General features: G+C 41.0%; 1 protein-coding gene across 1 annotated transcript in view; it reads right to left on the minus strand.

Moving 5' to 3' along the window:
• Positions 1-22,049, minus strand: part of LOC308403983 (transmembrane protein 132C) — a 172,188-nt gene that overhangs the window by 87,401 nt on the left and 62,738 nt on the right. Inside the window, exon 3 of the mRNA XM_080893796.1 lies at positions 4,759-4,905. Within this exon, the coding sequence (XP_080749922.1) occupies positions 4,759-4,905 (147 nt within the window). The remainder of the gene's footprint in view (positions 1-4,758; positions 4,906-22,049) is intronic.

Consider the following 22,049-nt stretch of genomic DNA (forward strand, 5'->3'; position numbering starts at 1 on the left):
ACACCTGACACACCGTCTGTAATGTCGTGCTTTCATGCACACATCGGATCTGGACAACCGTCACGGCAAACATACATACAGGCTTCAATTAGCAGCTCCACAGACGTTATTCAAAGACACTTAAGTCTAGGAAGCAGTCCAAGGTAGAGTGACAGTGCAAATTATTCATTTGTACAAATGGCATGTAAACCGATGATTAAAAGTCTGTGTTCCTGCCTTGTCCCTTTGCAGCCTGTTTGTGAAGTCAACAACCCGACATTGGTAAAATCATGAGAGCATTTTACCAACAACTTGTGTATTTGTTAGCATAATGCACTGATTTAAATAAGAGCTGCAGAGCCAGGTGAGCACACTCTTCTAAATTAAAAAAAAAATCCTTTAAATTCAATGGAAAATTTGAATGCTTGTCATAAATGTTTGAGAATGCACAAACATAGTAATTGGTCAACCATTAGATTCTTTTCAGATTTATCTTCTATTCAGAAATGATTCTGTTTTCCACATGCCGTCATGAGGAATGTGACTTCAGGGCTGCATCCTAATGGTAAAAACAACGTGTAATCAGACACACAGTACAGGAAAGAGGAATGACTCAAAATGTCCAGGAAATTGCACAGGACAATGTTCTGCTGACTTTTGAGTGTGCAGCAGTATAACATAGTAGCAAACAGGAATAGAATAGAATAAAATAGAATAGAATGACCCTTTATTGTAATTGTATATGTACAGTGAACTTGTGGGTACAAGGAAATCCACACTTTTGAGATGTAAGACTGGTCTAAGCACTTTAGGAGTAAATGGAACATATTTTTGATTAGTGTGGGTCTAATTTGCTCCATCGTTAACTGTAACCTATGCAGGGTTATGGACATTTTCTTTTAAAAGATGAGGAAAATTTTCAATTGAAAACAGACTCTATTCTTACAGAAGAATGGCTTTCCAGAGTCGCAGTGAAGAAGTAAATAACTAAATCCTCAAGTGAGTGCTTAACTCATATTTAGATAATCGTGTATACATCCTGTTGTTCAAAAACAACTTTAAAATGCAAATGGGATCCTCACTTGTTTGACCTATACCATTCACATCCCTCATCCTCCCCTCTGCATGGAAGCAGCGGAGGAGAGACCAAAGCAGACTGAATGACAGCTCAACAGATGAGATAGCAATGTTTAATCCCCTTTTAAAAGAGCTTCATTGAAAACACTCTGAGTGGGGAGGACCAGACGAAAGAAAAATTGGAGCATTGTGCATTGTATAGCCATCATGGGGCCTCTTTGGTCTTCTCTGTGAAGTGACTTTGACAGCTGTGGAGATTAAGGAGCAGCCCAATGTACATGGCCCAAACAGCTGGGATTAGACTAGATATGTTCACTCTTGTCTCTGGCTTCTTCACTTAGTAAATCAATAAAACATGATTTTACTACTGTAATGGAGAATGTGTACGTGTGGGTGAGAGAGACGGTGAGGTCGCGGAATAGCGTGGAGAGAATAAAACCTGCTTAAAGGAGGAAAATAGCTCCAGAGGCAAGGAGGAGCCAGCTGCCAAGTGTTGCTGCTCAGTCCTACTTAGGCTGTTGCTGTAGCTCTGCTTAGACCTATAAGTAAAGCAAAGTGTATATGGTGCATGAATATATGAGTTTCTAAGGCGAAGCATGCAGTTGGATAAACTTTGAAAAACTTAAAACTGAAATTCAAGTTGAGAAGTGACCTTGAAGAAAAACACCTTTAAGCTAGCCTCATATAACCGGACAAATGCAGATTAGTGTGCCAGCTCTCAGGTCAGTTTTGACTTCTAAAGGGTGTCATCCACAGCCTTTGTCACAGTTCTGGGTCAGTTTGACCCAGTATTATGAGTTGTTGTGTTTTGGTGTGTTTTTGCATTTTGGATTCTTTTCTTCTTATGATGATGATGATGATGATGGTGATTATGAATCTATGTTTTAGTTATTCTTGTTTAGGGATTAGTTCGTAGGTTCTGTGTTCTCATGTTTATTGCAGGTTTAGTTCAGTGTCTAGTCTGTCTCAGTGTCGTGTCTGCGTCTTCGTGCAGTGTTTTCTTGTTTCCTGTTTTTTTGTGAAGGTCTGCGTCTCATGTGAGTGTGTTCAGTTTACCTCCCTTGTCTCGTCTCATTAATTACTCCCAGCTGTGTCCACCACCTGTGTGTAATCTCCCTGTGTTTCTTTGTGTGTATTTAAGTTGTGTCTTCTGTCATTGTAGTTGCTGGTCCGTCTGTATATCCACCATGTCTCACTCGTGTGTTTTCCCTGCTGTCCGTCGTCATTCTCGGCTGCTCATCCTCCTTCATGTTCATGTCCGGGTTTGTGTTCACTAGTTTAGTTGTTCTCAGTTTAGATAGCCTTCTGTTCCTTTTGCCGTTTGCCCATTTTTATTTTGTGTTTAATAAACCACCCTCACACCTTTGCAAGTGCCTGCATTTGGATCCTCCTTTATTTCTTCCACACGGCTCATCTCACTCGCCGTAACAGCCTTAGACCAAAATACTTATTGGACCTACAATAATTAGACCTATAAAAAGTCATCTTAAAAACGTGTGGCATTGTGCACTGTAGGCAGAGCTGTGAGAACATTTGTGTAAACCGGAAGGAGTCCAGATGAATTCTGCCAGAACAAATGAAACATGACCTCCGAGTTTCATCTGGTACCCATGCTACCTTTAAAAGCTTCCTTATTCTTGGACACTTCTAAAGTAGCTTTGTATGACTCAAAGTTCAGAATAATCTTTGCTTTTCTTATACTGACCACTGGTGAAGTCGCTCCATTCAGTTCAAAAAAATCATTAAAAGCCCCAAATTAGCAAAGCACTCATGCCTGTGATGAGCCTGATCACAACTGTACTACAGAGATCTAAAATGCATTTTAGTATTCAGGTTTGTAACAAAATATGATGTAAGATCAACTCTAGTCCAACACCTTTAAAATCTCACAAGCTTTAAAGCAGGGGTCCCCAATCCCAGTCCACGAGGGCCAGTGTCCCTGCAGGTTTTAGATGTGTCCTTGATCCATCACAGCTGATTTAAATAGATAAACAACTGTCTTGAAGTTCTCCAGAGGCCTGGCAATGAACTAATCATGTGATTCAGGTGTGTTGACCCAGGGTGAGATCTAAAACCTGCAGGGACACCGGGCCTCGTGGACTGGGATTGGGGAACCCTGCTTTAAAGCAACAAAAAACTTCCCAAACAGAAATCAATTTCAGCTTTCAGCGGCCTCAGAGTGCATTTAATATCTTATTCGGTCATGATAACAAACATGTTAGCCTAAGATATTCTCACCATTATTTCTATGTGAGTAAAAATAGGCTGGAACAGACAGACGCAAACATAATGATAAGACTGAGCTGTCAAACCTTATTATGCGACTGAATGGAGCGTCTGAAAAGTTTTTTCAGTGCGGAGGCGACTTTGAGTTCTTGGGGCAGTTCATGTATGAAACTGGCTGTTAATAAAGTCCAAAAATGTACTGCCTGTTCTGAGAAGCAAAAATATTAAATCCTCACATAAAAAGGCCACTGAAATCTGAGCATAAGCATCTGCAACAGACACAGCATGACTCAGCTCCTGGCTTATATGTAGCTGTGTAGATTCACAATGACACATCTATTAAAATCTATAAATTTTAGACGCGCAACTATTCAACGGCACGCGCAGCTGTCTTTGTTTTATGTGCTGTAACACTGCAGTTAGCCTACAATCACTCCTTGTGATGATCCACTAATAGTAACATGTCTAAATAAATCACTGGACCAGCAGCTTTAAATTACACATGTTTCACAGGCTGCTCTACACTTAAATAACCCCTGCACAACTTTGATTATAAAGTTGCAGTTGCAATGTCAGGAGTCTTGTTTTCTTAAGGGAGTGGTTTAGAATTTGCTAAGTGGAACGAAAGCTTAAGAGCGAATAAGTAAGCCTTCCCCAGCTTCACATCTGCCTCTAATCCATAAAATTACACCTGTCACTAGAAAGTTAGATTTATTAAAACTATTTCCTTATCCGAGAAGGAAAAACTATTAAAACGCACAAAGGCCTTCAATCAGCACTTAATTAACGCGGCAACCTTTTTTCTACCCCCCCCCCCCCCCCCCCCCTCCTCCTCTTGCGCTGGCAATCACGTTCCTATCTGCCAGATTAGTTTAAGGATGTGAATGCAGATGGGAAATGACCAAAACAACTTTGAGGCCTGCTAGTGGAGAGAGTAAGTACGCAAATAAAAACGACAGCACGAGGGAAAGAGAGAGAGACGGAAGAGGGGATGCTGCAATAGTCGATTAACTTTTCTCTCTCCACAGTTGTGTCAACAGACGTGGCCTTTATGTCAAGTCAAGTGTGTCATTTGAGCAAAGAGAACATCGCTTAAATAACCATTCACACGGTGCCTGTGAGTGTGTGTGTGTGTCTCCTTCCAAATGTGAATGATCAGCAACTTTTTAATTCAACAGTAAAAATCACTCTGGAGATAAGCCTACTGAAGCCATCTAACTGATGCTACTAACTCAAATTGTGCACATCCGAAAAGTGACAACTACTTTTTTAGCGGCTAATGTGAAGTCAGGCTGTTGAGTTCAGTAGTTATGAACACATTAAAAAAATAAATACACATACTAAAAAGCTGTCATCAGTGAGGAACTTACTTTAATGTCTTATAATTGAAGGTCATGAAGATGTTTACAAGTCACTAAGAGGCCATTCTCCCAAACTCGATATAGTCATTCAAAGAAAAGCACTTTATGGGCTGACCTTTGCTGATCATAGCTGGACTCCTTCCTGCGGCAGTGGAGAGTCACCACTCGGTGGCCTTCGCTCCTCACATCTTGACTAACTATCCACTGGGTGGGGTTGCTGGGGCGAGCGCCGAGGAACGTCACGCCTTCTTTTAACTTCACTCTGCGGAGAAAGCAAAGAAAACGTGCCCAATGATTGCATATGTTGTTGTACATCTACGAGTTACAGGATGGATCCTTTTTTTGGTCATTCTGTTCTGTTCATCACTAGCGTGCCTTCAGCTGGTTGTAAAAATGCGTGTCATTTCATATTTGCGCATCCTTTATGTGCGCGTTTCTCTACACTCTCACCAGGATTTGATTGAAAATGTATCAAAACGAACAAAGCAAAGCCTCGCCGGGATGTGCCATGTGTGGTAAATGTGCTGTTTGCCATGACATCAAGTGGGATGTGACCGTATCATTATGCTATTCCTCTCCGTTCCTCGCCTCCATCAGTAATAGATTCACTCCCTTGCAGTCTGAAAGAAAATTTATAAAAAGGTTTCTTTGACTGTGGCAAAATAACAGCATCAATGTCCTTGGCTTAGCAGGCTACAAAGAACAAAAAAAAAAAAGTCCAAAGGAAATAAAAGAACATAAAATAAATCAAAATCTTTGATGAACATAACCCAGATTATAAAGCACATCCTCTGAACAGAGACTGATTTAAAGGTAAAAGTGCTGACATAAAATATGTTTAGGCTAATGTTTCAATCAATAACATGGTCCCAGCCCCGTACGATTTTATCGGAGAGTGGCAGCAAAGTTCCAAGATTGAAGAGAAGACTAAATTATAACAGAAGGCCCAATCACTTTCCCCATCCAATCCATACCAGGTTGGCAGATGAGACCAAAGATAAGGCTTTGCTTTCATCCTGAATTTGTTACTGCACTTTAAAATGCAATTGCATGTCTCCATGCCAATGAATATAGCGGCCCTCCCCAGTCAAGCCTCATGTTGTGAGGGCGGTTATATGTGAGAAGTGAAATGGGTAATATGACAGATGGTATTCTTCATCTCTCTATAGGAACAAAGATAAACACACTTAAGGCAGCTCTGTGAGAGTGCGCATACTCCGTGTGTTTTTGCGCGCGCGTGTGAAATAATATTTCTTTGTGTTGCTGTTTCCGAGATAATTTGATGTCTTTCTGCCAGCTGCTTCCCTTTTGAGATGTGCACATATAGATGAGATCATATAGAACATTTATAGAGTTTTCTACAAAGCCGCATGTTTAGTCTCGATCAGAGTATCCAATTTTTGGACGATGCAGTGATAGGTTGCCATCTTTCAGACCATGCTCAGAGTACAGTGAATCGTGAGATCCGCTGACAAATTGCAGGTCTGTGAATAACAGGCAGTCTTCGCACAGTCAGCTGCCTAAGTATCTGGTAAACATATATTTTGCCTATTTTGGCTACCTGTGAGGTAAAGGATTCACTTTAAATACCTTTAGTTCACATATAAATGCTTGCATGGGCTTTTCCTTGAGTATTTGCAGAGATATTACAGTTTTATACCCCTTGTTGAATGCTTAGACCAGCTGATCAGCAGCTGTTAATAGTCCCAGACTGGTTTCTACAGCCTCGCAGCTGCAGCTCTGAAACACTAAAACACTTCAGGTCAGGTTGTTTGCTTCTCTAATAGCTTTCAAAGCTCACCTTTGCTCTTTAGCCTTTTCACGAGTGTCATTCTGTGAACAGTATAAGATGTTAGCTTTAGATATTTAGAATTATGTTTTAATCATGTTCTATATTTTTTAATTATTTTCTCTTATTGTTTTGTGATTTCAACTTCTCCATTGTTTTAGTGATTGTTGTGTAGCATTTTAGTGAGCATCCATACATGAAGAGCAGTCTCCTGTGGGTCATCTTAATAGAATGCAACATGTTGAAAAAATGCATGTGTTGGTGTCACGCCATTATTCAGCTGATGCTCTGCAGCCTTTATCAAGCAAAGGAAACACAACTGAAGATTAGTGAATTAACACTACAGAAATACAAATAGTCTAAATAGTAGCATAAGGCTACTCTAATGCACTTACACTTAAAGGAAAATTAGTGAAACTTTAATAATCAGCCTGTTTACAGCAGTTGTGTGGCATCCTTTGTGAGAAACTGGCAACACTGACAAGGAAGAAAAGCCTAAGAATCCTTCTGGATATTTTTGCCCCTAATTGATTTGAACAGTATTTGTTAAATCTGTAAACTGGCAGAGATCGATTCAGCACTAAAAATCACCAAGGTGCCCATGAAAAGTGCTGCTCTTCTCAGAAATCCAGTGAGGAATGTAATTCTCACAGTATTTCTTTTACTTGCAGGTGTTCAAGCTACAAACTGCGCAAAAAAGAGATAAATACAAACTGAACTGGCCCTACGGTACCAGCTCTGCTGCTTGTTATATTATCATCAGGCTTTTGTAGAATAATAAAATTCATACTCATGTTTGTGTACCACTGCAGTAAGAGTGAGTAATAGCTCATAACAAAAAGTGGCCATGATACAATATATTTGTCCACAATGTTGGCTACAAGGCTATTATGTATTTCCTTTGAGGGAATGCAAAAAGATCCCGGTTGTTGAAATACTTGAAAACAGTGTGAAATCACAGATAGAGGGAAAGTAGCTACATCAAAAAAAAAAAAAAAAGATTTACCACTGCATGTTGTTATGCAATCACAGAGAACATCCCAAAATAAAAGCTTGATGCCGCTCTTAAAGGATTAATCACACACTAGGTTTTTTTTCTATTAAAACTAGATTCACTGTTTAAACCAGAGAGAAAGACAATGCTGTGGTAAAACTTTCAAGCAGTGGCAAAACAACACAGCTCGTGTACAGTCCTCCACAGGTCCCAGTGGATGCAGCAGGGTCTTGTATCTGGTTTCTTTACACTTGAGTGATCAGGATGTCTATCAGTGGCTTCTAGTGAGGTCTCACAATGTTTTTAGTCCCAGAGGGGAACCAGTCATTACTCCACAGACCATCTCCGAGCTCACAGAGCAGTTGTTGGAGTGCAGTTGAAGTGTCTTTTATTGACTTAATGATCACTTTGGGCTTGAACCAGACAGTGTAAGAGTCACCTGCAGGTTAAATAGCTCACATTCAATCTCAGTGACTTCTGGATTTATGCTGAAACCTCAGTCAGGCATTCTCCATGTAAATAATCCTCATCAAAATGGACTTTTTTTTTTTACATAATGCTAACATTACTAATTTAAACTAAAAGAAAGAACAGTACAGGATAGTTTCATTATAGCAGGACAATTATAAACATGCCAAACTTATGCTACAGCCAAAGTCAGATGTGGTGTGAAGAATTGGTGCCAGTTCATTGTTTACTAGGTGTGGGTGTTCTAATCTGCTAATTGTAATTCAGGAAATAAAATAAAAATAAAAATGCATGGAAATCAATACTAAAATGCTATGTTAATCCATTCAATACTTGTCAAGTCATCTCAGAAAAGCCCAGAGCGTGACTCTGCAGTGGATATTAGAGGAACAGTCAGGAAATTGCAACATAAGTTGGCATGAAAAGGGTTTAAAAATCTATGCAGCAATATTCCCATCCCTACAGAGCGGTGACATATACATAGTTGAAAATAAACACTAATATATATATAGGCTGCTGTACAAATGCATGAGTCATCTTTATGCTTGCATTATTTTTATGTGTTTTTTTTGCTTGCCTTACAAATTTCAAGCTAAACTTAATCACACAGCTCTATGACAGGACTCCGGTAAAGAATGAAGTACAAGTCAGAAAGTAATCCTTCTCAAAGCTTGACAAGCTGACACTCCTCAAAAGTGAAGGAGAGAACACTTTATATCAATGCATCTGGGCTCTCCTCAGTCACTAAATATGTCTCCTGTGCAGCCACAGCACTGAACTGTGTCTGAATGTTCTGAATATTAAATATTACACAACTACAGGGGGAGGAAAGAGACAACAGCCCACAGTGGGAAGAAAGAGAACAGGAAAAGAGCGTTTAGCTGGCAGTGTAAAGTGACGTAAGATGCAACTTCTTTAAAGTGTCAGCGACTCTAAGAGACCCTGACAAGCCTAATTTATACCACAGTACTGTAAGACAGAGACAAAAAGGACTGAGTAATTTGAGTAATGGATGCAGGGAGTACATGGTTTGTACTCCCAGTTGTAGTTTTCAAATCACAGCTTGCTATTTATGCTGTAAAAAAGAAATAAGTAACATAGCTATAAGTAAGGTATTTACATTTTTTCATCAAGCTAATGATGAAAAAATGATTGTAATTTATTATGTTTTGACTACTTTTGAAATGGGCAGTAAAGCTGAAAAGTCCTAAAACACACATTTAACCCTCTCAGGCTCAAATTAAGTTTTTGTTGCTAATGCACAAAAGAATACCTGCAGTGGTACTTCTAAGTAAAAAAAAACCCTCATAAAATATGTATGTGGGGTAATCAGGTTGTTAGCTTTTACTTGTTGCAAATCTGCAACGCCTGCCTTGAGGGTTAAACCAGAAAAAGCCAAAAATACAGCTGAGAGTCAAGCAGTCACACAGCATTTGGTAGTCAGTTGGTTGTAGGCACTGATTTAAATGGCAGATGAGTGAGTTCAAATTCAAAAAAGGAAGAAAAACAAAAATCAGCTAAGAGGCGCTGTCTACCCAAGCCTCATCCCAAGGGCTTTGCTGATTGGCACTGTCAGGAAATATGAGAATATATGACAAGTTTGAGGCTAGATTTGATCAAGCAGAGGGACATACTGACCTAAGAGGTTATTATGTTGTTAGCTATATCTGTCAACACACAGCATAGAAGATGGATGTAGCTAGCTTGACACCACCCACTGGTTTCTGAAGTCATGTTTTACAGACCTTTCCACCATGACCATTTTGGCTGCAAGACATCCACACACTCATTGGCTAACAACACATGTCATGGCACAAATAATCCTCACATTTGAAACGCATGGCCAAGGTTTCCAAAAAATACTTATTATTTTTTATTTTTTGTTCAGTATGAGCTAAAATGAGTCACTGAGCCCATTTTTAATTTATTTTTTAAGGTACTTCCACATTTGCTTAATTTTTATGACTCGAAAGCCACGCCTATGCTTAATACTGTCTGTGGTTCAATCATTCACCTGACTATGGTAGACTGGCAGAAGGAGAAAAAGACGAGGGCTTTGAAAATGTTGTCTGTCTCTCAGTTATTTCAATAACTTTATGATCGGACAAAGAAAGCGAGAGAACAGAGAACTATTCAAACTATCTGTGCTTGTGTATATATATATGTGTGTGTGTGTATATATACATATATACATACATATACATATACATATATATATATATATATATATATACATATATATATATATATATACATATATATATATATATATATATATATATATATATATATATATATATATATATACATGATGAGTGATTCCTCAATCAGATACAGAGCTCGCAAAATCGCTAGCCCGACGTCCTGGGGCTAGCGATTTTTTTCAGACGGGCTACCCTGCCCGTCGGGCTATTGTAGGAAAAATATATGTCAATGCTTTTGCATTCTTTCAGAAATGTAGCTGGGTAATTATGTCATTGGCATCGGTGAGCCACTGTCAATATGTGACATATTGAAATCGCGTTTGAATTTGCGCTTGTTTTTTTGCTTTCACTTTGCAATCGTGCGAACTGTGTATAGAGAGCGACAGCACTGATCTGTGAGTGATGATAATTTGTGCACCAATTCCTCTGACATCGTCTTATTAATCGTTAGCTTACTATGCAAACATGACAAGTGAAATCTCCCGCAGCAAGCTTAAACATGTGAGAGGTTGATCGCGCAGAGAATCGCTGAGCTTATGTGAGTCCGTGTGTAAAAGCAGCAGAATATATATTTTAGTTCTGCTGAGCCAAATAAGACAGGTCAGGGTGAAGAAGTGACAGCCAAAGAAAAGCTTACCACAAAACGGAGAAGTTATGACAAATGAGACTATAAGGCAAAAAGAAAGTGCAGCTTTATGGTTTCATGGACAAAAGAATTTCTGTGGCTGCAATATGACGAGCTAAATAACCAGGGCTGCACATAAGTGGTCCGCAGGTGCGCATTCGCTGTCAAAATAAAAAACACGCACAAGGGTTAGGGTTAAATTTAAAAACTGTACTTTTGAGTTAAAATATATATTTATAATTTTAATAAATGACAAATTAAAAAGGCATGAACATTTTTTTTGTATCGAAAAAATATCGAACCGTGACACCAAAGTATCGAACCGAACCGAACCGTGAATTTTGTGTATCGTTGCACCCCTAATATATACATACATATATATATATATATATTAGGGGTGCAACGATATTCGTATCGATATTGAACCATTCGATACAGTGCTTTCGGTTCAGTACGCATATGTATCAAACAATATAACATTTGTAATTTATTTTATCAACTTTCCTTCTGACGATGCTGTCTGTGTTGAGCGCTCAGTGAATCTGCGTTCGACTACTCCGCCTAGGCTGCACTGTCGAGCGCAGATCCACTGAGCGCTCAACACAGACAGCATAGTCAGGAGGAAGAGCGCAGGTAGGGTTGCCAACCGTCCCTTAAAATACGGAATCGTCCCGTATTTCGAAACAAAAGTACACGTCCCGTGTTGAGCTAATAAGGGACGCACTTTGTCCCGTAATACAGTGAGAATCAAAAGTAGTCTATAAATGTTTATGGAATTAACACTTTGTTTGAAAACATAATTCCCAGCCCCTCTCCTGCTTTGTGACCAATGAGCTGACAGCACACTTATGACAATTCGAGTATGACAATTCAGATTACCGCTCATCTCATTGGTCGAGGAAAGGTCGCTTGCGGAGAAAATACCGGAAGACAACAGATGACCACAACAAGAAGCATGGCCAACAGGGGAACAAACGCCGACTCTGCGGTGCAAGTCTCGGATGACAGTACACCTAAAGCTGGGCAGACACTGTGCGATTTTTTCAGTCACGTTATTCAGCTCCTGCTCAAACTGCACGATTGACTCGCAGGGGTTAGAAGTTCGTATGTCACGATGTACTCTCACACTATACGGCCCGATGCTCTGATGCGACCTGAGTGCTCACACTGTGCCTCCATAACATGAAGGTTATAACAGAAAATCTGTCGCTCTCTCTGTCTTTCACTCACACAGACACACCACCACCATCAACTTTGCTAAATTGCTAATGAAAAACATTGATCAGGCAGCTGTGATTGAGCAGCAGTGTAAATCCAACTATTTTCAGGTTGTTGTGGTCGTGATAATTTTGTGATGCCACATCGAAAAGGCTCGGATGAGCTTTCCAAAGTTCTACAAGTTGTGCCTCCATCGCTTGTGTCCAGATCACACGCTGCACAGCTGTGCTGCTCCATCTTTTTCACGGCGTTTAGTGTTTGCGCTGAGCAGTGTGAGCGCCTGTGGTGACACCCTCACGAGCGATTGATGATCGGGAGCTGGTCGTGAGGTGTTAATCACTTCTCTTTACCCCACGTATACTACACGACGCACAATGAAGGCCAAAATCGGTCCGATCACTCAAAAATCGGCTCAAAATGGGCCAAAAATCGCACAGTGTGAGCCCAGCATTAGAGCAGCAATGTTTGTTCCCCTCAGAGAAAGGGAAGAATGGGAAAAGGAAAACACCTGGCTGGAAAACGTTAATATGGGCATGTGCAGTGAATATCAGCGCTATGTGGCCAGAAGTGTGATAATATAATTTATTTTGTGTAATAAACAACTGCAAGGATAGATGATTACAACAAATTGATGACTAATACATAAAAGTAATACATAGATGAATAATGATGATGAGTTATGATGCGTAATCATGGGAACAAGCGGGTTTACAAACAGGAGCAGCTGATTAGCATTAGAAAAGCTGAAATAATACCTCAACTGAAGCCAATTGTACTAAATGCACTAAATGTGCACTGTTACAAGAATATTTTTCTTTCTATTGTTTTCTATTATTTTAAGTTAAGCAGGACAGAGTGCTTTTAAAGAAAGATTTACTTATATTCTCAAAAGTTAAGCATGACAGGCTTCTGTTTAAGAAAGAGACCTGTTTTACTGTGTTAATGTTGTCATTTTGAGCTAAAAATAAATGGCTAAATGATCATTTGTTTCACATGTGTTCATATCACAAAGAATAGAATATGCATGTACTTAAATCAACTTCAAGTCAAATGGTTAAAAAAATAATTTCACACACAAAAAAAGAGCTAGAAAATTCACCACACTGGGAAGGGTGAAGACAACTGGGTCGCCCGGCCCTGGCCACGAGGTGTCCCTTATTTATTTTTCAGGGAGTTGGCAACCCTAAGCGCAGGGCAAGCTAGCGAGACAGAAGTTAAGCTCTCCTTGCAAGATGGACCTCCCCCACTCTCATTCAGATCTGGCGTTTGGAATTATTTTGGTTTTCATGTGACGTATGACCCTGAAGGTAAGCGAGTCATGGACTAAAGTAAAACAGTATGTTGGATGTGCCATGCAATGCTTAATTACATTGGTGTGAACTAGTGTGTTAGCGCAGTTAGCTCGTTAACGTGTTGGCCGTCTAGCCCCATGCACGGGGCGATCGGCGGTAGCTCGTTAACGGAGATTTGCCGTGTTGTGGCGTTAAGGTCATTTCAACGAGATTAACCTGAAAGCACTAGTGGGAACACAACGAATATGACTGCACATTTACGCCGACATCATCCTAGTGCAAAGACAAAAACAACAAGCATGCTACTAACTTTAGCCGAGTCATTTAGACAGCTGTTAGCACGTGATTCTCCTTATGCTGCTGAGAATATAGCCCAGAAGAAGCGGATAGTATAGCTTTTATTTTGGAAAGAGACATTTCTCTGTAATAAACTCTATTTTCCAAAGATGAGTGATTCCTCAATCAGATACAGGGCTTGCAAAATCGCTAGCCTGACGTCCTGGAGCTAGCGATCTTTCCAGTCGGGCTACAAAAATCTATCTCTTCCCTGCCCGTCGGGCTATTGTAGGAAAAATATATGTCAATGCTTTTGCATTCTTTCAGAAATGTAGCTGGGTAATTATGTCATTGGCATCGGTGAGCCACTGTCAATATGTGACATATTGAAATCGCGTTTGAATTTGCGCTTGTTTTTTTGCTTTCACTTTGCAATCGTGCGAACTGTGTATAGAGAGCGACAGCACTGATCTGTGAGTGATGATAATTTGTGCACCAATTCCTCTGACATCGTCTTATTAATCGTTAGCTTACTATGCAAACATGACAAGTGAAATCTCCCGCAGCAAGCTTAAACATGTGAGAGGTTGATCGCGCAGAGAATCGCTGAGCTTATGTGAGTCCGTGTGTAAAAGTAGCAGGATTTATATTTTAGTTCTGCTGAGCCAAATAAGACAGGTCGGGGTGAAGAAGTGACAGCCAAAGAAAAGCTTACCACAAAACGGAGAAGTTATGACAAATGAGACTATAAGGCAAAAAGAAAGTGCAGCTTTATGGTTTCATGGACAAAAGAATTTCTGTGGCTGCAATATGACGAGCTAAATAACCAGGGCTGCACATAAGTGGTCCGCAGGTGCGCATTCGCTGTCAAAATAAAAAACGCGCACAAGGGTTAGGGTTAAATTTAAAAACTGTACTTTTGAGTTAAAATATATATTTATAATTTTAATAAATGACAAATTAAAAAGGCATGAACATTTTTTTGTATCGAAAAAATATCGAACCGTGACACCAAAGTATCGAACCGAACCGAACCGTGAATTTTGTGTATCGTTGCACCCCTAATATATATATATATATATATATATATATATATATATATATATATATATATATATATATATATATATATATATATATATATTTTTTTTTTTTTTTTTTTTTTTTTTTCACCAAACAATGTTTGATGTAACTTCTTTGTAAACATTATAAAGGATTAAAGTTTACATTTAACCTGTAATCTCATTAGTTAACGCTGTAAGTTGTGATCATTCCTTTCCGACACACATACAATCATCACTCTTTCTCAGATAAAGCGAAGGAGCTGGCAGTGCAAGTACTGTAAATTCTAGCCTCTTATTTCTCCCTAGAATCCGTTGCTCTCTCCGCCAGCCATTTTCCCTCAGACCTGATTATATGCTCAGACTCCTCAGGGGCTCCTTTAATAAATAGTGATGAGCTAAGTAGGAGAGCTACTTCTCAGCAGGGCAGTGAGAGAAATAAACATTTCTGGGGGAAATCCAATAAGGTTGAGACTGACGATAGTCCCTATGCAGCATTCTGTATCCCGCAACTGAGGCTGCACTCCCCTTACCTCCGTGGCCTGTTTCCATCAGTCTCTGTTGGGCTGCTCTTGGCTCACTTGCATCACAGGGCTTGGTGACCTATTCTGACCATTTCACTCCACTGACTCCTCTGAGAACCATATGCATCTGCAATCAGCAGCTCCCAAGGAAGCTTTTCCTGTTTTATTGTGCCATCCCGCCTACATAAACAGTGTGAAGGGAATGCAAGAGCTCAGTGGGAAATGAAGAAAAGAGGGAAGCTGCAGTGTGAGGGAATGGCAGAGAAACAGCAGGAGGACAGTACTTTGTAATGGTTGAACAGTAAAAAGCGTCGCCTCATCTATGAGTGTGCTGCTTCATAGAACATAACTGCTGCAAGAGCAGAGATCGGAACGAACACACACACATATACAACATGCCAAGAAATTGAAAAACCAAAACTAAAACAATGATAATAATAATGTAAAAATTAAAAAAAAATCAGGCCAAACACCCACACTTAAATCCCAAAGCGACATATCGAAACACACGGATTCTGTTTCACAAAGGCACAATAAGGCTTTAAAACTTTTGCTGATTCTTAAAAAAATAAAACATGGTTTTTATTTTTATACTTTTTGCTGATTTTTGTTTGCATGTGTGACACAGAGTTCATGTAGGGGTCATGTAGTGTAAATGCTCATATAGTGGAATTAACATCAGCACCTCTCCCTCTGTTAGTTTGCTTTGCTTATTGATGTTAGCTACCGTCCTTTTATGTCATAATAGCTAGCTTGGCATCCACTGAATGGATTGCTCAAGATTACCAAGACACCCAGAGGCCTTTTGTTTACCCATCAGGTCAGAGTTTTTACTTATTCTGCAAAATATCTTAGCAGCTAGCAGATAGACTGCCTTGCAAATTCATGTTTGCTGTGCAACATGCCCAAGTTGCTCTGAGGAAAGCCCCTGTCCTGTGTTTGTTGAGAACTTTATTGTTAGCATGGAGAAGAGGACACAGGTTATATTTGTCTATCTCAGCAAACACAGCAAACCAAGTCCAAGTATCAATTTAATTAAATGATATTTATATAACTCCAAATCACAACAGCAGATGCCTAAATGTGCTTTATATCATAAGGTAAAGACTCTAAAGAGAAATACAGAGAAAATCCCAACAATCAAATGACCCCCTTTGAGCAAACACCTGGCAACAGTGGCAAGAAAGACTCCCCTTTTTAAAGAACAAATCTCCATCACAACCAGGCTCAGGGACGGCACTCATCGTTGTCTTATCCAGGTAACTTCAGGGTTACCTCTGGGTTGTCTGTACTACCAATGTGGTTCACTTCTTACCTGGGTATATTGCTATGGTAACTTCCAGGTTAGAGATCAGCAGGTGCCTTCTGACTGTTAAACATCACCGAGGCTGCGGCTGAGAGTTTTAAACAACAGTTTTTGTTTTTAATGTTAAATTAATGAATTACTTGATTACAGTACAGCACATTCTCCTGTTGCTTAATGATAGAGTTGTGATAGTTTGATACTGTTAACTTACACAGTCTGCACTTTTTTCTTTCCAGGCTTCAAACAGGCTAAACTTTATTAATATGGTAGCTCGTTCCCAATTTCACTGACCAAAGCTGTTAAAGCTGCACACTTGTAGTGCTGCTCTAGTCTACAGTACTTTTCCTCTCTCACACACACACATCCCCCTGCTTTGTCTGTAGCAGCAGTGTTTCTTTAAGTATGTATTACATATTTAACCTTTCAGGGTCTGGGCATGCATGGGGGCGTTTTGCCTTTGCTTTCTATCTCTATCTCTCTCTTTCGATTTCTATTCTCTTAGATGGAGAGGTGGGCCAGTCTGTGGCTACAATTCTCCGCCATCCACTGTGGTCTAGTGCTTATTGCTAAGCAATTTGTCCAGTGACCTTGGGCCCCAGTTTGTCTCTAAGTTCTTCATCTGGAGCTCACTCTGTAGGCTATCTATGTTTCTGTGACGAGTCAAGCGCTGACGGCCAATCACCAGGCTTCGCTATTCATGCAACGAATCATTCTCTGGGGATCTACAGACTTGTCTGTACCTCACCCACCTGCCAACTTTCCACTGAATCACTTCTGGTTGCCACCACCCCCAGCCTGCCCACCAGCTACCCCTCCCAAGTCAGATTCCCTGACATTAATAACTTTAATCATTGGCTTTAATCATTTGTCACTGTAATAAATCTTTTACATTTTGTTTGTAGGGGTCTGAGTCTGCTGCTTGGGTCCAAAAACTGGTAACATCATGACAAAACTTGTCTAAAGAGCTTGGAAAGAACAGCATCTGGACTTCTTTAAGTTTCACTTCCCATCTGAGAAGCTTCTTCAGTTCTAAGAGCAACTGGTGAAGAGTCCCAGATTTTTAAGCCCTATTAGGAGTTTCCCTAAGAGTATCGTGGACCTCCTACTGATCCTCTGCCTAATCACATGAGCCAAGGTGTGAAAACAGGTGAGGGTCACAATTAGCCAAGGTTTCAGGTGAACTCGTTGTTAGACCTGGTGTATTGTTCCTGTATAAAATCAGTCACTCTGTTACCAGTAATTGTGATGGTCAGGTGCTGCCGGCTCTTCTTTTTTTCATGGACACGTGCTGCATCCTAATCCTAGGTGAACTTAGGAAGTTGATAACCAGCTTTGTGTGACTGCATATCCTGACTGTCAGTGTTAGGGTCAGAGAAGCAAGGTAATAGAAAGATATTCTGGGTGTGCTGAACTTGCTTTGTATTACAGGGCTCTGGTTAGCATCTTTATGATAATACTGTGATTTTTAGCATTTTAGCATGCTAATGTTAGCTGCTTCCTTCAAAGAGTTGGATATATTTAAGAGAAAAATAGAAATTTGTCTTTATTTTTTTTAAACAATTTGTACAATCATCTTTAAGTAGAAATGTTTTCACATTTTTAGATGAGTTCTCCCAGATCTTTGAAAAGGGGGCGTCAGGCAGGGGTGTTCAGGAGGATGGACTGGTTCTTTTAAGGTCAAAGTGCTGCTGTGCGACATCACAGAGTTTTGTTGTATAGACTTTAAGTCTTGTTTCTTTTAATTCACTCTTCAAGGAAAGAAACACTGTTTGGGTAAGTACAAAAACAGTGACAAAGATAAAGGGTAAAAGAAGCAGCAGAGCGACTGAGTCAATACATCAGAAGCCACAGAGCATGACTGCACAATCCCGTGGTGCTGCTCCTGGCTTCTCAACAGCAAAGGAAAAAAGATCTTCTGATGGCATGGATTACAAATAATCCTAATACGCGTTATTGAAAATGTCCTGCGATGTACACAGACTCAAAGATTAACAGTGATAAAATCAAAATGTTCATAACTGATTTAATGACACAGACCTTGACTGTCACTGTTCAACCTTTTTTTTTTAAGTCAATAAAAATATAATAAGAACAATTACTTTGCTCTTCTTGAGAGCACCATAATGTCAGCATAAAATTTAAGGATTCCTCACCTATACTTAAAACATACACACACACACACACACACACACACACACACACACACACACATTAGTTACACCTGGATTGGCTTCAGAACTCCAAAATTCTTCACGGCATTGGCACAACAATGTGCTGTGCTCAGACATTTTGGTCCATATTGACACGATAGCATCACAGTTGCTGCAGATTTGATAGCACCACATCCATGATGCACTGTATCCCAAAAGGTGCACTACTGGGTTGAGATCTGGTGACTGTGGAGGTCTTTTGACCGCAACCCAATGTCACGTTCAAGAAACCAGTTTGCTTGAAGCAGCCATCAGAAGATGGGAAAACTGTGGTTAAAGCACTTAAAGTACTTTATACAACATGTCTCAGTCATCCATTCACACACACATTCATACAAGCACTTTTTTCTGTTTGCTATCTAGCTAACATAAAGCGATGGACATGACCAACCACAGTACCCAGGTAGACTGTGGTGGTTAAACAATGCTCAACTAATACTAAGGGCTTCAAAGTGGGCCAAGAATATAACCCCCGCACCATTACCTGGAGTGTTGATACAAGCCTGGATGGATCAGTGCTTTCATTGTAGCCTCAATGTTACACATGGTGTGGTCTTCTGCTTCCATTGCCCATGATGCTCTTCTGCACACCTTTGTTGTAATGAGTAGTTACATCAACAAGACCTTTTCGTCCAGAGATCTGCCGTTCACTGGATTATTTTCCCCTTTTCGAACCATTCTCTGTAAACTCTAGTCAGAGTAAATCACTAGTTTTTGAAATACTGAGATCAGCCCATCTAGTACCAAAACTTAAATCACCCTTTTTCTGATGCTTAGTTTGATGCTCACTTCAGCAGGTTGTCGTGAACATGTCTACATGCAGAAATGCACTGATTTGCTGCCATGTGATTGGCTGAAATAATCACTGTTGAATGGGCATACATAATAAAGTGGCCAATGAGCGTATAAGAAATATTTGAGCTTTTATTTGATTTGCAAAAGGACTGTGACCAAAAGGCTGAAAAAACCCCTGTAAAAAAGTCTAAAACAATCAAATACATTAGACTATTATGTTTCTTTGGCTCATGTATCAATGGGGGAGCCACTAAATGCTGGCAACCTGCTCTACATACGGTAGTATTCGCCCAACAGGAGACACATTTGATTGGTTTTTCATTTCAGAATCACACAGCAGAGATTACAGAAGTGCCCATTGTTATGCTGAGAGCCCATAAAGGAGACGGGAAAAGCATTTTGTATGGAGATCTGTTTGCCAATTACTCTATCTTTTGTGTAGACACGGTGTGTGCAAAGAGGTGTGTGCAAAGAGAGGGGAGCATCTAAAATCCCATATGAAGAATTCATATGATTGCCATCATGGAGTGTGGTTTTGTGGTGTTCTCACAGAATGAGTCCACCTAATTGGATTTTCATGACATCCAAGTGCACAGCAAGAGAGAAAAAAAACATGCAGGGGGGGGACAAGCAGAACGGAACGAATAGATTCAAAAATACTTGGATGTGTCTACTCAGATACTTTAGGACTTATATTTGCACACATTTTCCTCCGGTTTCATTGGATACAAGGTTTTCTATAAAGCCAGAATAAATTGGAACTAATCTCATTCAATAATATTGCTTGACTCAGCCTGAAAGCTTGTGAAACAGTTCTGTGAATTGGAGTATCATCCCCTTGTTGAAAAATATTAAGGTAGAGGCGTTGATGTTTTTGCGAGCCGGTAGTGTGGCACAACAAAGGCTGCTGGAAAGTGTGTGTTTCCACTCTCTCCTGCATGGGGCCAAGCAGGCAGCCAGGGGCTAATCTGCAGATGAACGCGTGTAGACAAACATGATGCCTTTCATTTTGAGCAAAAAAGCAAGATTGGCACTGAAAACGTGCGTGCACATGGGCACACATGTACTCATGCGTGTATGGCTTGAACGTGTGCACACTAACAGGCCCGGGCCTGTGACAAAGAGATAATGTCACAGTGGTACCCTTGGCAAGAGACTGAATTGCACAGTTTTCACCTTTTTAGCTCATTTTCATTTTATTTCCAGTTTTAAAAAATTGGGGAAATAAAAAGAACCATGCCCACACACGACTAGTAAATGGGAAGCAGTACTGATGGTTTTGGGCTCTGTTGCTCACATATTGATGTCTCACCTCTGGCTTCATGCAGCAGATGGGAGAGAGCCAAACAGTCCAAAGGATGAGTAATGAAATCTGCGCTGTAACTTATGATGTAACCCAAAACCCCTTTTAACCCTTTTTTTTTTTTTTTTTTTTTTTTTTTTTTAAAAGGTTCCTTCATGTAATGATCTGCTAGAGGGTGTGGGGGGGCCACAGCCCCGTCCTCCAGGGCATGAAGCAGGTATGGAGGAGATCAAAACTCCAGACATCCAGAGGCCCCCAGAACACAAGAGACCAAGGAAGACCAACAGAGGGGCAGCCGCGCCACTGTCCCAGTAAGAGCTGAGGAGAGTCCCAGATGAGGGCTCACTCAGCAGCCGCGGAGCAGAAGCCAGGGGGAGTTGCAGTGACGCGCCCATGAGCTCCGCCGGCAGCCAGCCGTGCCTGAGTGACCGAGCCCCAGGCCGAGAGGCCAGGGGCACCCCACCTCCGAAGTGGCCCGAGCGAGTCCCAGGCTCCAGGCCCCGATAAGCGGCCGCCAAGGAGTGAGCCGGTGTGTACCTGGACGCCCATCCCCGGACACAAAAAACCACCAACGCACCGATATCTGAGGGAGTCCGCCACTGGCAGGGGAAGTGGTGGTAGGTGGAGATAGGCCTCCAAACCAGCTTCAACAACCAGAGAACCAGCTTCAACAAAACAACGTTGGTGAAGTCTGGAGAGGCCTCAGAACCATCTCGGGCCACAAACAGCAGAACTCTCTGCCTGGGAGGGATGTGAGATGGGCAAATGAACTGAATCATTTCTTCAACAGATTTGACTCAGCCATGAGGCAGTCTGCAACATCGGCTGCAGACTCACCCACCCCCACTGCTGCTGTTCCACCTCAGACACTTCACACCTCCTCTATTCACCCTGCTCACTCCCCCCCACCCCCAACAACAGCATCCAATACACACTCAACACAAGGCTCCAGCCTGTCTCTCTCAACCACCCAGGTTAGGAGGGAACTGAGGAGGATTAATGGCAAGAAGGCAGCGGGTCCAGATGGCATCAGCTCGAGGGTCGTCAGGTCCTGCGCGGACCAACTGTGTGGGGTGATGGAGCACCTCTTCAACCTGAGCCTGAGGTTGGGAAGAGTCCCACAGCTCTGGAAAACCTCCTGTGTTGTACCAGTGCCAAAGACTTCACGCCCCAAGGACCTCAACAGCTACAGGCCGGTGGCTCTGACATCCCACCTGATGAAGACCCTGGAGCGGTTGGTCCTGGCTCAGCTTCGGCGCCTAATAAGCTCATCACTGGACCCACTTCAGTTTGCCTACCAGCCTGGCATTGGAGCGGATGATGCCGTCATTCACCTCCTAC

This window comes from Rhamphochromis sp. 'chilingali' (assembly GCF_963969265.1).
Source record: "Rhamphochromis sp. 'chilingali' genome assembly, chromosome: 10".
NCBI lineage: Eukaryota > Metazoa > Chordata > Actinopteri > Cichliformes > Cichlidae > Rhamphochromis > Rhamphochromis sp. 'chilingali'.